The sequence below is a fragment of the Eublepharis macularius genome, chromosome 2 (genome assembly GCF_028583425.1).
Source record: "Eublepharis macularius isolate TG4126 chromosome 2, MPM_Emac_v1.0, whole genome shotgun sequence".
NCBI classification, from domain to species: Eukaryota; Metazoa; Chordata; class Lepidosauria; order Squamata; family Eublepharidae; genus Eublepharis; species Eublepharis macularius.
In genome coordinates, this window is record NC_072791.1 from 68,383,154 (window position 1) to 68,396,636 (window position 13,483).

Consider the following 13,483-nt stretch of genomic DNA (forward strand, 5'->3'; position numbering starts at 1 on the left):
AGAAGCTTGATGTTTGGAAATGGTTTCAAGTGGGTACTCATGTTGGTCTGCACTGCAGTAGAAGAGTAAGATTCAGGTCCAGTAGCACCTTAAAGGCCAACTAGATAGTGAGAGCTTTTCATGGCATGGATGTAAATAACAATCCCCTGGAAAATAACATTCCAATGAATCTAAAGAGTCAGGACATTTTTCTCAAGGTTTGTTAGCTTCCCTAGTTAACTCCAGCCTCAGGTTTTAATTACCTTCCTGATCACTAACAACATAGAAGCAGCCTTAATTTGCACCCATTTCTCCTCTGAATGCCTAGAGAGCATTTTCACCATAGAGGGAAGGTTCATTGTATTGTCGAAGGCTTTCACAGCCAGAGAACGATGGTTGTTGTGGGTTTTCTGGGCTGTATTGCCATGGTCTTGGCATTGTAGTTCCTGACGTTTTGCCAGCAGCTGTGGCTGGCATCTTCAGAGGTGTAGCACCAAAAGACAGAGATCTCTCAGTGTCACAGTGTCATAAATTAACAGTGCAATCCTATAGAGAGTTACGCCAGTCTAAGCCAATTGAAGTCAATGACCTTAGACTGGAGTAACTCTCCATAGGATTGTATTGTAAATGAATCAGGAGAACTTTTTTTAGGCCACTTACTAATTTTGAAGAAATTTTTCATATGGAGGGGAAGAAACATAAAAACATAAATCATTATGTGATCTAGACCATCCTGCTGCCCCATCCTATCAAAAGAGATGGGAAAAAGAATTGGGGGAAATTATTTCTCCAGAGGAATGGACCAGAATTCGGAACTCACTGTTTAAAATATATAATATCTGGTTTCAGCTTTTCAAACTGACTCACTATAGCTGCTAGATGGAAATCACACACACACACACCCTTCTTGCTGTAGCAAGAGAAACTTTGGGTAGAATTATTATTATGGGTAGAATTACCATTTTTTTTGAGACTAAGATAAATTTCTCCCCTCAAGGGTATGAAGATATATGGGCTCCTGTGATATGTTATTTAAATTACCAAGAAGTTATATCTTCAAGTTGGGAATGGCTTCAGATAAGGGGGACTTTGGTTATTTGGATGTTAGGATGTTACTTATTAGGATATCACATAAGAAATTTTAAAATTTTTATTGCATGTGTCTATTTTTGTATTTGTTATATTTTATGTGATAAAAATTTTTAAATAAAAAAAAGTAAGAGCATTCATAAAGGACTACATTGACAGCCTGCATAATCAAGCATCATATTCAAATCAGTTGGCCCCAAGATGCCTACAACAACAACAATAACTGCATTTACATACTGTCCTTCTAGACAGATTAGTGCCCCACTCAGAGCAGTGAACAAAGTCAGTGTTACTGTTATTCTCACAATACAGCTGGGGCTGAAAAGAGTGGCTTACCCAAGGACATCTGCTGACCTCACAGCAGTAATAATAATAATAACAACTGCACTTATATACCACTCTTCTAGACAGATTAGTGCCCCACCCAGAGTGGTGAACATGTTAGTGTTATTATTAGCCCCACAATACAGCTGGGGAGCTGAGAGGAGTGGCTTACCCAAGGCCACCTACTGAGATCATGGCAGTAGTGGGAGTTGAACCATCAGAGTGCTAATTTGCATCCCACCACTTAACCGCTGTGCTACAGCATCTCTCACAAATCAAACAGATCACAGAGGCCAAAGTCCATTCTTTTTTTATAGCTAACTAAATTACTGGCTATCACAACATTTTGTGGCAGTGAATGTGGAAGACCCACATTCAAATCTCCACTCCACTTTGTCAACTTTTGGGGGCAACCTTGGGGCAACCTAAAGCACCTCACAGTATTGTTATGAGAATAAAATGGAGGAGAGAAGAGTCATAAAAGCTGCTTTTGATCCCCTGTAGGAAGAAAAGTAGGTTATAAATTAAGCAAATAAATACATTCCACAAGTAAATTAGTCTCTGAGTGAAAAAAATACTTCCTTTGGCTGTCTTGAATTTACTGAGTATAAAACTCATTGCAGGCTTGCAAATTTTGGTATGAAGTTCTTTCTATCAGTTTTATCTATGAGCTCTTCTAAATGCAGCATGTGATATGAGTCAGGTTGGGGGTTCTCTGACCTGACATGCAGTCACACATACCTTTGGGAAGTTTCACCTTGGAAAAAGGTCTATTACTCACTGAGACTTGGGAATGCTGTGCAAGGGAAAGGAGGCTTCTGCCTTCCCTCCTACACCATTTTCCATAGTCTTGACGGCTGTAGGGGGCCTGTTTATCCTATCTCAGACTCCATGTGCCATCAACCACACGATCCCAGGATATGTGGAGCGTGGGAAAGGAGTAAACAGGCCACTAGCAGCCATTGCCACTCTGGAAAACAGAACAGGCAGAAAATCAGAACCCTCCTTTCCCTCACAGAGCACTCCTGGGTTGCCAGTTTCCTGGTAGTGTAAATCCAAGAGGGGGTGGTCCCAAACAAAATGAAACAAAGCCGAAGAACAGGACCACGTACAAAAGAGTTTAATTTTCTTGCTATCAAAACTCAAATATAAGGCACAACGAAAAGCCAAAATCAATTTTCTTGCTTTCAGAACACAATTGTAAGGCACTACCAATTCCTGGTAGTGGCTAGAGATCTCCTGGATTTACAACTTATCTCCATGTCCCACATATCAGTTCCCCTGCAGAAAATGGCTGCTGGGGTGGGGTGGGGGAGGTGGACTGTCTAGTATTATACCCTACTGAGGTTCCTCCCCTCCCCAAACCTTGACCTCTCCAGGCTCTGCCTCCCAAATCTCCAGAAATTTCCCAACCTGGAGCAGGTAACCCTCAGAACTCCCAACCAGCATCAAGTAACGGAGCACTTTTTAAGGTGAGTCTCCTGATGGTACATGTGATTTTAAGTTGCATCACACATCTTGCATAGATGAGCTCTATGCTATGCCACTTTTATAAATTTCTACCTTCCCCCCATGGTCTTTTCTTTACAATAAAAAGTTCCAATTCCTTACATTTTCCTCATAGGGAAGACACTCTTACTCCTTGGTCATTTTGGTTACCCTTTTCCACACTACAATAACTCATTTGGACCCATGGGAAGGAAGCTCTTGAGAGATTTCATCAGGACTTCAATAACTTTCACCCTACTATCAACCTAAGCCTGGACCACTCTACACAACAGGTACACTTCCTGGACACCACTGTACAACTACATAATGGACGAATAAATACCACCTTATACCGGAAACCAACAGACCAATACTCATATCTACATGCCTCCAGCTACCACCCTAAACATACCACTCGGTCTATTGTCTACAGCCAAGCCTTACGTTACAACCGTATCTGCTCCAATGCTCTCGACTGAGACTCACACTTAAAAGATTTACAACAAGCATTTTTGAGACTACAGTACCCACCAAATGAAGTGAAGAAACAAATCAACAGGGCCAGACTAGTACCCAGAAACAGTCTGCTCCAGGACAAACCTAAAGGAACTAACAACAGAACACCACTGGTTGTCACCTATAGCTCAAACCCATCCAACGTATCATCAGTGAGCTACAACCCATCCTGGAAAATGATACCTCTCTCTCAGAAGCCCTGGGTGGAAGACCTTTCCTTGTCTACAGACAGCCCCCCAACCTTAAACGACTTCTCACTCACAACCATGAATCGGCCAGCAGAGTCACCAGCACAGGTACCAGGCCCTGCAACAGACCCAGATGCCAGCTCTGCCCCTATATCTACCCAGGGAATACAATTACAGGACCCAATGGTATCAACTACACTATCTCTGGCTCTTACAGTTGCTCATCCTCCAATCTGATATATGCCCTCATGTGCCAACAATGTCCTTCTGCTCTGTACATTGGCCAAACCAGCCAACCTCTACGCAAAAGAATAAATGGACACAGATCTGACATTATAAATGGAAACGTCCAGAAACCAGTGGGAGAACACTTCAATCTACCAGGACATTCCATCAAAGACTTAAAGGTCGCTGTAGTTCAACAGAAACCTTTCAAAAACAAAATCCAACGGGAGGCTGCTGAACTGGAATTCATATGCAAATTTGACTCTGTCAAGCTGGGACTGAATAGGGACTATGAATGGTTATCACATTATCACAGGTAACAGATTTCCTTTACAGAGGCGGGGTCTGGGGGAGCTCAGTGGCACCTGGCGTGGGCTTTCGGGGACCAGAGATCTCTTTGTCAGATGCATCTGGCAAGGAGAGCTGTGGTTATCGAAGGCTCATACTGCATTGGAATTGGATGGTCTAGCTGTTTGGCTGCTACAAACTAACAGGGCAAACTCCTTTGAAGCCAACTGATCCACACACCAAAAGGAGATGTTTACATATACTAGCAAAGGAATGTTTTGGTTGCACCCTCCCCTTCCCCCCCCCAATTGCCTCTAATCTCTCCTCCCCTTCTCTCCCTCTTCTTCTATATTTGACCAGTCTCTGTATCATGCATCTGACAAAGAGAACTTAATTCTCGAAAGCTTATGCTACAATAAAATTGGTTAGTCTTCAAGGTGCTACTGGACTCTTTTTGTATTTTGAGATATAGTGGCCTGAATTCTGCCAAGTGTTTCCAGTGCATCTGCACAGTAGATTTGGACATTACAATAACAATAACAACAATAATAGCAATAACAACATTTGATTTATATACTGCCCTTCAGGACAACTTAATGCCCACTCAGAGCAGTTTAGAAATTACTATTATCCCCACAACAAACACCCTGTGAGGTTGGTGAGGCTGAAAGAGCTCCTAGAAGCTGTGACTGACCCAAGGTGACCCAGCTGGCTTCAAGTGGAGGTGTGGGGAATCAAACCCGGTTCTCTAGATTAAAGTCTCGTGTTCTTAATCACTGAACCACACTGGCCATATTATTCTCTATCCTTTCCTAATAATCCTTAGCATAGAATTTGTCAATTTCACTGCTGCAGCACAGTCAACAGTTTCAAACTATCCATTGTGACTCCTAGTTCCTAGTCAGTTTCCACCGATTTCTGTGGAACGGATAACCTAACAACTTTCTGGTTCTTTTGTGAATGTTTGGAAATTATTGAACCTTTTAAAAAAATCCCTGTAGTTGGTTTCTGGTGCCCTAATTATTATTATGCTTTGTATTTTCACAAGAAAAGGTGGGATGTAAAATAGCAATGAACCTTCAGTAATTGCCTATAACACCCTGAACTACTTTAGGGTCCCAGATTATGAAAAAATTTACTGAATTACAATTTTTGGTAACATTATGGGGCCTCTTGACAATAGCTTTGTGATGATGCCCGCTGTGAGTGCCTTGAGGGTCCGTTGCGGCCCTGGCAGCAGTACACAGCGGTTGGTGGGTACAGGGCGGGGGGTCCCTCCAAGGCCATGCCCGAAGCCCATGTGCTGGCAAGGGCTCCTAGCTTCCTTTAATTGGTGTCAGATAGCCAGAGGCTGTTAGGGCAGTTGTAGGGCCCAGTTTCACAGCACCCTGCCACAGGGAGCTGCCCTTACAGCAGTGCCAGCCTCCCTGGTCTCCTCCCCAGCCAGGAAGTCTTGAGCCTTTTATCCCCTCCCCCTAAGGGAAGCCCCACCCCACTCCCCAATCACCAGGCCCCAAGGTGAGGCCATTTACTTGGGCTAGTGCCAGCCCTATCACCTGGCCCCACCACCACCCTAGGCAAGTCCTGTGGGCATCCCTATACCTGGCATCCCCTGCTAAGCCCTCCCCCTTATCCCCTGGTTGGCCCTCCCTGGAGGCCGGCTTGACTGGCAGGCCTGTGGGCCTATCTTTTGTCAGCATCCCTATCGGCCTCTGCCCCCCTTGAGACTGGTTGTGCCGCAGCCCATCGGGCCCTGCCCTGTGGCAGGCCAAGGGCCTGTGGCCACGGTGCCATCTCTGCTCCACCTCAGCAGCCCAGCTTGTTTGGCATGGCGTCCCGTGCCGCCGTTCCTCTGGGTGTCCTTTCCTTTGGGCCTCCAGCTCCTCCCTGCCGTGGAGCGAAGGCGCCGGCACCGGCTCTTCAGCCAGGGCAGCCACTCGGGCTCCGGGCTGAGCGTCCCGGGCTGCGTTTCCCCCTCTCCCATCTCTGATTAACCGGCAGCTCTTCCCAGCCTTCAGGTGAGTTGGGGGTCCCATGGGGTGGCTTGGGGTGCCCATTTCAAGGGAGGGGAGGCCTGTCCCCGGACACACACACCCCTTGAGCCTCCGGCCGGTGGGCCATCATCCTCATGCATTCTGGACAGGAAGTCAGCATTCTGGTTGAGTCGCCCCAGTCAGTGCTGTGTCACAAAACTGAAAGGTAAGAGAGAAGTACCATCTGAGTACCCGGGTGTTGTGGTCCTTCATGCGTGACATGCACAGAAGAGGGATGTAGTCCGTCACTAGCATGAACAGATTGTTGGTGAGATAATATTGAAGGGCCCTACAGCCCACTTAACGGCCAAAGCCTCTTTCTCCTTGGTGGCATATTGTTACTCCGTGTTTTGGAGCTTCCGGCTAAGGAACAGAACAGGTCTTTCCACTCCAACGATATTTTTGGAGAACACCGCCCTGAGCCCTGTGTCCGAGGTGTCTGTGTAGACGATGAAAGGTTTATCAAAATCGGGATTGTTCATGACTGGGCCCCCCGACAAGGCAGTGCAGAGGGTATGGAGGGCTTTTTCCGTAGCTGGAGACCAGTTGAGCTTGGTGGGCTGGCCCTTCCGCAAGAGGTCTGTCAGAGGGCTGGCCAGGGTGGCAAAGTCCCTTATGTATTTGCTGTAGTATCCAACCAACCCTTGGAAACGTCGCAGCTGTTTCTTGTTGCCTGGGCGGGGGCAGTCTTCCAAGTTGGTCACCTTCTCCAGCAAGGGCCACAACAGGACGTGGTCCACGAAGAAGCCCAGGTATTTCACCTCCTGAAAGCCCACTTGACTTTTCTGGGGGTTTACTCGGAGGCCAGCCATGTCCAGGGCCTGCAAGACCTGGCGCAGATGTTGAAGGTGTGAGGCCCAGTCTGGGCTGAAAATGAGGATGTCTTCAATATAAGCAGCTGTGAAGCCCTGGCACTGGGCCAGGGCCATGTCGACTAACCGTTGGAAGGTGGCCGCCACCCTGTGCAGGCCAGAATGCATCATTCGGAACTGGAACAATCCCTGGGGGTTGGTGAAGGCAGTCTTTGTTGGCTGTCACCATTGGTACCTGCCAGTGCCCCTTTGTAAGATCGAGGGCTATCAGGTAACGGGCTGTACCCAGCTGGTCAATGAGGGTCTCTGCCCGAGGCATGGGGTATGCGTCGAATTGGGCAATGCGGTTGACCTCTCAGAAATTTATGCGAAAGCGGATGGCGCCATCGGGTTTCGGGACCAATACCACCAGGCTCTGCCAGGTGCTGTGGGACGACTCTATAACCCCAAGCTGGAGCATATCAGCTACTTCCCTGGCCACGGTGTCCCACTGCTTCTGAGGTTATGGATGCCAGGGGGGCCTTACAACTTGGCCGGCCGGGGTCGCGATGATGTGGGCTACCAGGGACATGCGGCTGGGCACTCGGGAGAAGCTGTGGCGAAAGTCCCAGAGCAACTTCCTCACTTGCTCCCTTTGGTCAGGTTGTAACGCAGCATCCAGTAGCAGCTCCTCTGCCTCACCCTCTCATGGAGTCCACGGCAGGTGCCCATCAGGGAGCTCCAGGGGGTCTGCCGCAAGCTGGCAACCCTGGGCCTCATGCTCTTGTCACTCCTTGAGGTCATTAACGTGCAATTGCTTGGTCTGCTGTCTGTTGGGGCCCCATTGGACGAGATACGATAAAGGCCCCAATGCTCGGATGATCGTGAAGGGTTCTCTCCAGGGGTTCCCTGTCTGTTGGGGCCTGAAAACCTGGCGGTTGACCAGGAACTTATCACCCTCTCAGAAGGTCCGGAGCCTAGTTTCCCAGTCGTAGCGTTCTATCTGGGCTACCTGGGCACCAGCTAGATTCCGTTGGGCTGTTTCCTGAGCGGTCCATAGGTTCAAGGGCCACCTGGTCCATGATGGCTTTCTCTCCCTCTGTTTCAGGCTTAAGCCACCTGTAAGCCAAATCCCGGAGGGTGGTCATGAGCCCTCAGGGCTGGTCACTCTTCTTGTACCCCAGGGCCCGAAACTTCTGCCCATAAGTGCCTGGGGTAACAGCATAGCTTCCTTCAATTTTTGGTAGTTGACCACCTCCTCCTTGGGCAAGGCCTTGAGTGCTGCCTGGGCCTCCCCGGTCAAGTACAGCCCCAATATGAATGCCCACTGGACAGGGGGCCACTGCGCCACCTTGGCGGTCCACTCAAATGTCTCCAAGAATGCATTGATGTCATCCTCGGGCTCCAGCTTGGTGAGCTGGAAGGGAGCATGTCTGTTGGGTCCTCCAATGCTGGTTTCCATGCTTGTGCCTCTCCGGGTGTTGCTCAGGGCATGGCACACGTCATGGAGTAGGGCCGCCTGGACATCATGCTGTTGGGCTGCGATGTTGTGTAGGACTCGGCCTTGCTGCCCGGTATGCTGGGTCATTATATCTCGTAACAGTCGGCTTTGTTGTTCCACCATCCATTGTCCAAACTGAGCCAGGTCAAAAGCTGGCACTGGGTTAGCCCATGCCCTGGTCCGGCACCTCCTGATCCCTATTCCATACTTGTTGTGCAGGGAAGCATAGGGGAAGCTGGGCTGAGCGCTGGCCCTGGGAAGGTTTGGGGGCCTGAGGAAGGTCCGGCTACTAGTTCACCCAGCCGGGGTGGGCAGGTATGGGAGAGGCTTCACCAGCGTCCGACTGCCCACATTCTCCACCACATTGTGATGATACCTGCTGTCATGGTGAGTGCCTTGAGGGTCCGTTGTGGCCCTGGCAGCAGTACATGGCGGTCGGCGGGTCCAGGGCGGCGGGTCCCTCCAAAGCCGTGCCTACGGCCCATGTGCTATCAAGGGCTCCTAGCTTCCTTTAATTGGCATCAGATGGCCAGAGGCTGTTAGGGCAGTTGTAAGGCCGGGTTTCACAGCACCCTGCCATGGGGAGCCGCCCTTACAGCAGTGCCAGCCTTCCTGGTCTCCTCCCCAGCCAGGAAGTCTCAATCCCCTTTTATCCCCTCCCCCTAAGGGAAGCCCCGCCCCACTCCCCAATCACCAGCCCCCAAGGTGAGGCCAATTACTTGGGCTAGTGCCGGCCCTATTACCTGGCGCCGCTGCCCAGGCTAAGTGTCTTGGGCTGCGTTTTCCCATCTCTGCTTCACTGGTGGCTCTTCCCAGCCTCCAGGTGAGTCGGGGGTCTCACGGGGTAGCTTGGGGTGCCCGTTTTGAGGGAGGGGAGGGCCATCCCTGGATAAGTTTAGATCCTCATTATGTCTAAATTCAGTCTACATCCACCCCTGCCACTCATGGAAGCTGGTTTAGATTACGTAACTAAGCCTATCCATGAGTCCATTAGGCCCTTCATAGTGTGGTAGTGACTCTAGACAACTATCCAGAAGCTGCTAATGGCCTTTAAATTTTAGTCTTAATAGAAGTTCCCAAGTTATGAACCTGTTTCTTCAGGGGCGAACCACCCTCTAAGACAGGCTGACTCCTCAATCCTCAGGTGGATTTTTCGTTGTCCAACAATACCTCAGTTTTGTCTGAACTGTACTTCAGCTTATTGGCTCTCTTCCTTCCCATTACCTTTTCCATGCACTGGTTCAGGACTTCCAAAGACCTATTAATTTCAGATTATAATGAAATATAGAGCTGAGTGCTATCTGCTCATTGATGTCATTGCACTCCAAAACCCCTGGATAATCTCTCCCAGTTATTTCAGGAAGACGTTAAATAGTATGGAGGACAAGATGGATCCCGCAGGATATATATAGCATAAATGCCATAAAGCCAAGCAGCAGTCCTACAGCACCACTTTCTGAAACTGGTTTGCCATGTAAGAGTAGAACCAGTGAAGCATAGTGCCCCCCCATCAATCCAGTCAGCCTCTCTAGAAGAATACCATAGCTAATGGTCTTGAAAGCCACTGAGACATGCAGAAGAACCAACAACTATTGCACACACATCCATCACTCTCCCAGCAAAGATCATCAGTCAAGGTGATCAAGGCCATTTCCATCCTAAACCCAGGCCTGAATTCTAGATTACAATGTGTTCAGATAATCAGCCTGCTCCAAGCTATCCAGGATATTCTGACCGACTGCTCAAAATCTATTTAATTACAATATTAATTGTTGCTGAAATGCAGGATAAATGGCCCATAGTTAAATATCATGTTCATTTACCTAAGAACACAGTATTTTATTTTCTAATCATTACATTGGAATAATGAATAATAAGAGCTGCTGTGTAGTATAATGGTTAAGTGGTTGAGCTGTGAGTCAGCATGCTGCTGTTTTGAATCCTTCTACTGCCTGGAGCTTAGCAGGTGGCCTTGGGTAGGCATATCCTCTTAGCTCCAGCTTCCCAGCTGTATTGTTGTAAAAATAATGACTCTAACTTTGTTCACTGCTCTTAATGTGCCACTAATCTGTCTAGAAGAGTGGTATATAAGCACCCTGTCATTATTAATGGTACAGGGGTGACAAAACAATAAATACTCTTTTCTTTTATGAAGAGTATGACTTTGCTTAACAGAATAGCAGAGACTTTCCTTCTAAACTCAATCAATTTAGTGATTGGCAATATTTTTGAGTAGGAAGAGTTTAAAGTGTACTTGATAGTTAAGTGTTATATAGCAATTTTTGTACTGTACATTTTAGAATTATTATTGCTATTATTTCAATTTTGTGTTGTGACAGTTAACATAGTAAAAACACTGAAAGAATTGAAAGTGTAAAACCTTTACAACATTCAGCAGTAAACCAGTAATCCAGCCCTCATAATCTATTTCTAGAAACACTTTCCCTAGTATCCATTTTAATTCTGTCCAGCTATCCTGGCCCAAACCATTTAGAACAATAATAGTTTTACTTAAAACCAGAATTTGCAATTGGCCTTGATAATTAAATGGAAGCCTGAGTAGTTTGACTGAAATTTAAATTTTCTCTCTATCCACATTGTCATGAGGGAACTTTAATTTTCAATGTGAATATCTCAGGACTGAGGACTTACGTGCCCTATAAATTTCAACTGATTTTACAAGCATATCCCTGTCATCCCGTGAAACTTTCTGATCTATGATCTGGGGGACAGGGAAGGAATCTCCAATAAAATTCTCAGCTTTCTGGCCAAACTTCAGTTCCCAGACTTTTTTGAAGGAAGCTGTAACAGTTACATACAATAAAACCATTAAATTTGCAGTATAGACATAACTTGTCCCTGTCACCATTTCTGGAAGAATGACAAAGCAGCAACAAATATAATAAAATTATACAACTGTTGAAAAGGGACACTAGATCAGCTTTATGCTCCATTTATCGGAACAGGAATATTCATGATTGCTTACCAGATGTGATAAACTTTCATGTGCATCCATTATGTTTTCTGTTCAAGTATGTGCTGATGTTCCTGATGGCAGCCAAGGACAAAACCCCACGGTTGCTGGTGAGGTGACTCTTTAAATACATGAAACACCTTTACTGTGTAAACCGGCAGAGGAGGATGCACAACCATTTCCAAAGTGATTCAGAGCCACATCCCTTCTTGTTAAAAAAAATAGTTCCACCCACTTCTTTACATTGTTATTTGGAGCCTGTGTCAGAATAGTGAAACATCTTTGAAGGTATGAGTGATGACAGACTGAAGATATCGGGAATAGATGCACCTTTTTCTTCCAAATGATGGCATTACATTTCTACTCCATTGTTCTGGAATAAAATGAGATGGTTAGCTTTCAGAATTGGGTCAGGAATGGATTGAGACTTCCTCTTTTCCAGATTAAATTGACTGGATTTATGTGTTCAGGAGGCACCTTCCTGCAGTGACACACCAAGACAGATTAGCTAGGCATGGATAAGCATTGTAATGTCGATGCACCCACATGTAACCTAGTACTGTGCAGTGCACACACAGAGATCTTCCTTGCTGGATTTGTCAAAGTATTAATTTGTGGGGAAATTATGATCACATTATCAAATGTTGTCTCTGTTCTATTTTTATTTGGTGTTTATGACATAGATATACTATCAGAATAATACTTAAAAAAATAGCTATAGCATACTAAACTTTTGTGGTATGTGTATGCCATTAAGTCGCAGGCAACTTATGGTGACCCTGTAGGGTCTTTAAGGCAAGAAACATTTAGAGGGTTTTTTCCCACTTCCTTCCTCTTCATAGCAATGCTGGCCTTCCTTGTGGTCTCCCATCCAAATACTGACCAGGAACAGCCTTGCTTAGACTCCAAAATCTGACAAGATCAACCTACCTGGACCTACCAGGTTAGGTACCAACGTCAAAAGTGTACCATTTAGCTCCTGAAGAGAGGTCATAAATAATCAAGACACATGCTTTAGAGCACTGCGTGGTACCTTCCCCTCAGATCTGGAGCAGCATATAAAAGAAATGGACTTTGTTCTTGCATTCAGTACTACGAGACAAATCCCAAGAGCTTAGTTTGTGAGCAATAGCCAGATATAAGTTTGACTGGAAGCCTCTTTTTCATTAATTAGTTGTTACTTGAAAAGTGGAGGCGTAATCTAATTAAGAACCATCTGGCAACAATACCTGTGTTTCAAGTTTCTGGAACCACAAAGCCTGCTTTTCTAACACAAATCTTCGTATCTATATATGTATATTATAATTAGTACCACACCTTAGTTGCACCACTATAAACAGAATGTCTCTATGTCTCCTGACATGTAAGTACTTGTAATTAAGGCTTGAGTTAAAAAACTAATTTACAGAGATGGACTATCATCAGGGTACCTTAAGGTACAGGAATTGGTGGGGTGAGTTAGGTGAGGAATAGAGAAGGAATGTACTGTTCCAGCTAGTATGTGAAGGCCACCTTTTTCTCTAGTTATTTCATTCAGTTATTTCTGGATGGACAGATTGCTGTCCAAAGGAATGCTTTGAGATTTTGATGATACATTTTGCCATTTAGCCCTGCAATAAAAAATCTAAGCATGAAAATGCAAGATAGTTTAAAGCACAAAGCTCCATGAAATATCACCACCATTGTTCTTGTTTCAAAGGCTATTCAAGGTCATTTCTACACAGACATGAAACCCTTTGAATTTACCTCATGATTGCTGTTTTAAGTAAATGCAGGGCCTTTTTTAGGGGGGATGTGGGGGAACAGAGTTCCAGCACCTCTTGAAAATAGTGCTTGAAAATAATATGATTTCAAAGAATCCCATGTGTTTCTTCCTCATTTCCCTCTTGAGAGTTCCGCCACCTCTTTTCCCAGAAAAAAACCCTAAATGTTATGTTTACTAGTAAGAGGGTTACGTTTATTTATAAGTGGTCAGTATAGATAATTACTAAATACAAGTAAGACCTTAATGGGGTAATATAACATGGGAACAGACAAAAACTAGCCATGGCATTAAACTAATTTATTCTAGGATACAAATATATATA

At 45.8% G+C, this 13,483-nt stretch overlaps 1 protein-coding gene across 1 annotated transcript in view; it reads right to left on the reverse strand.

Moving 5' to 3' along the window:
* LOC129323399 (cytosolic phospholipase A2 epsilon-like) overlaps window positions 1-11,471 on the reverse strand; it is an 85,359-nt gene extending 73,888 nt beyond the window's left edge. The window contains exon 1 of the mRNA XM_054969932.1: window positions 11,409-11,471. Coding sequence (XP_054825907.1) covers window positions 11,409-11,438 — 30 coding nt within the window. The 5' untranslated portion in view covers window positions 11,439-11,471. The remainder of the gene's footprint in view (window positions 1-11,408) is intronic.
* Window positions 11,472-13,483: the final 2,012 nt, after the last annotated feature.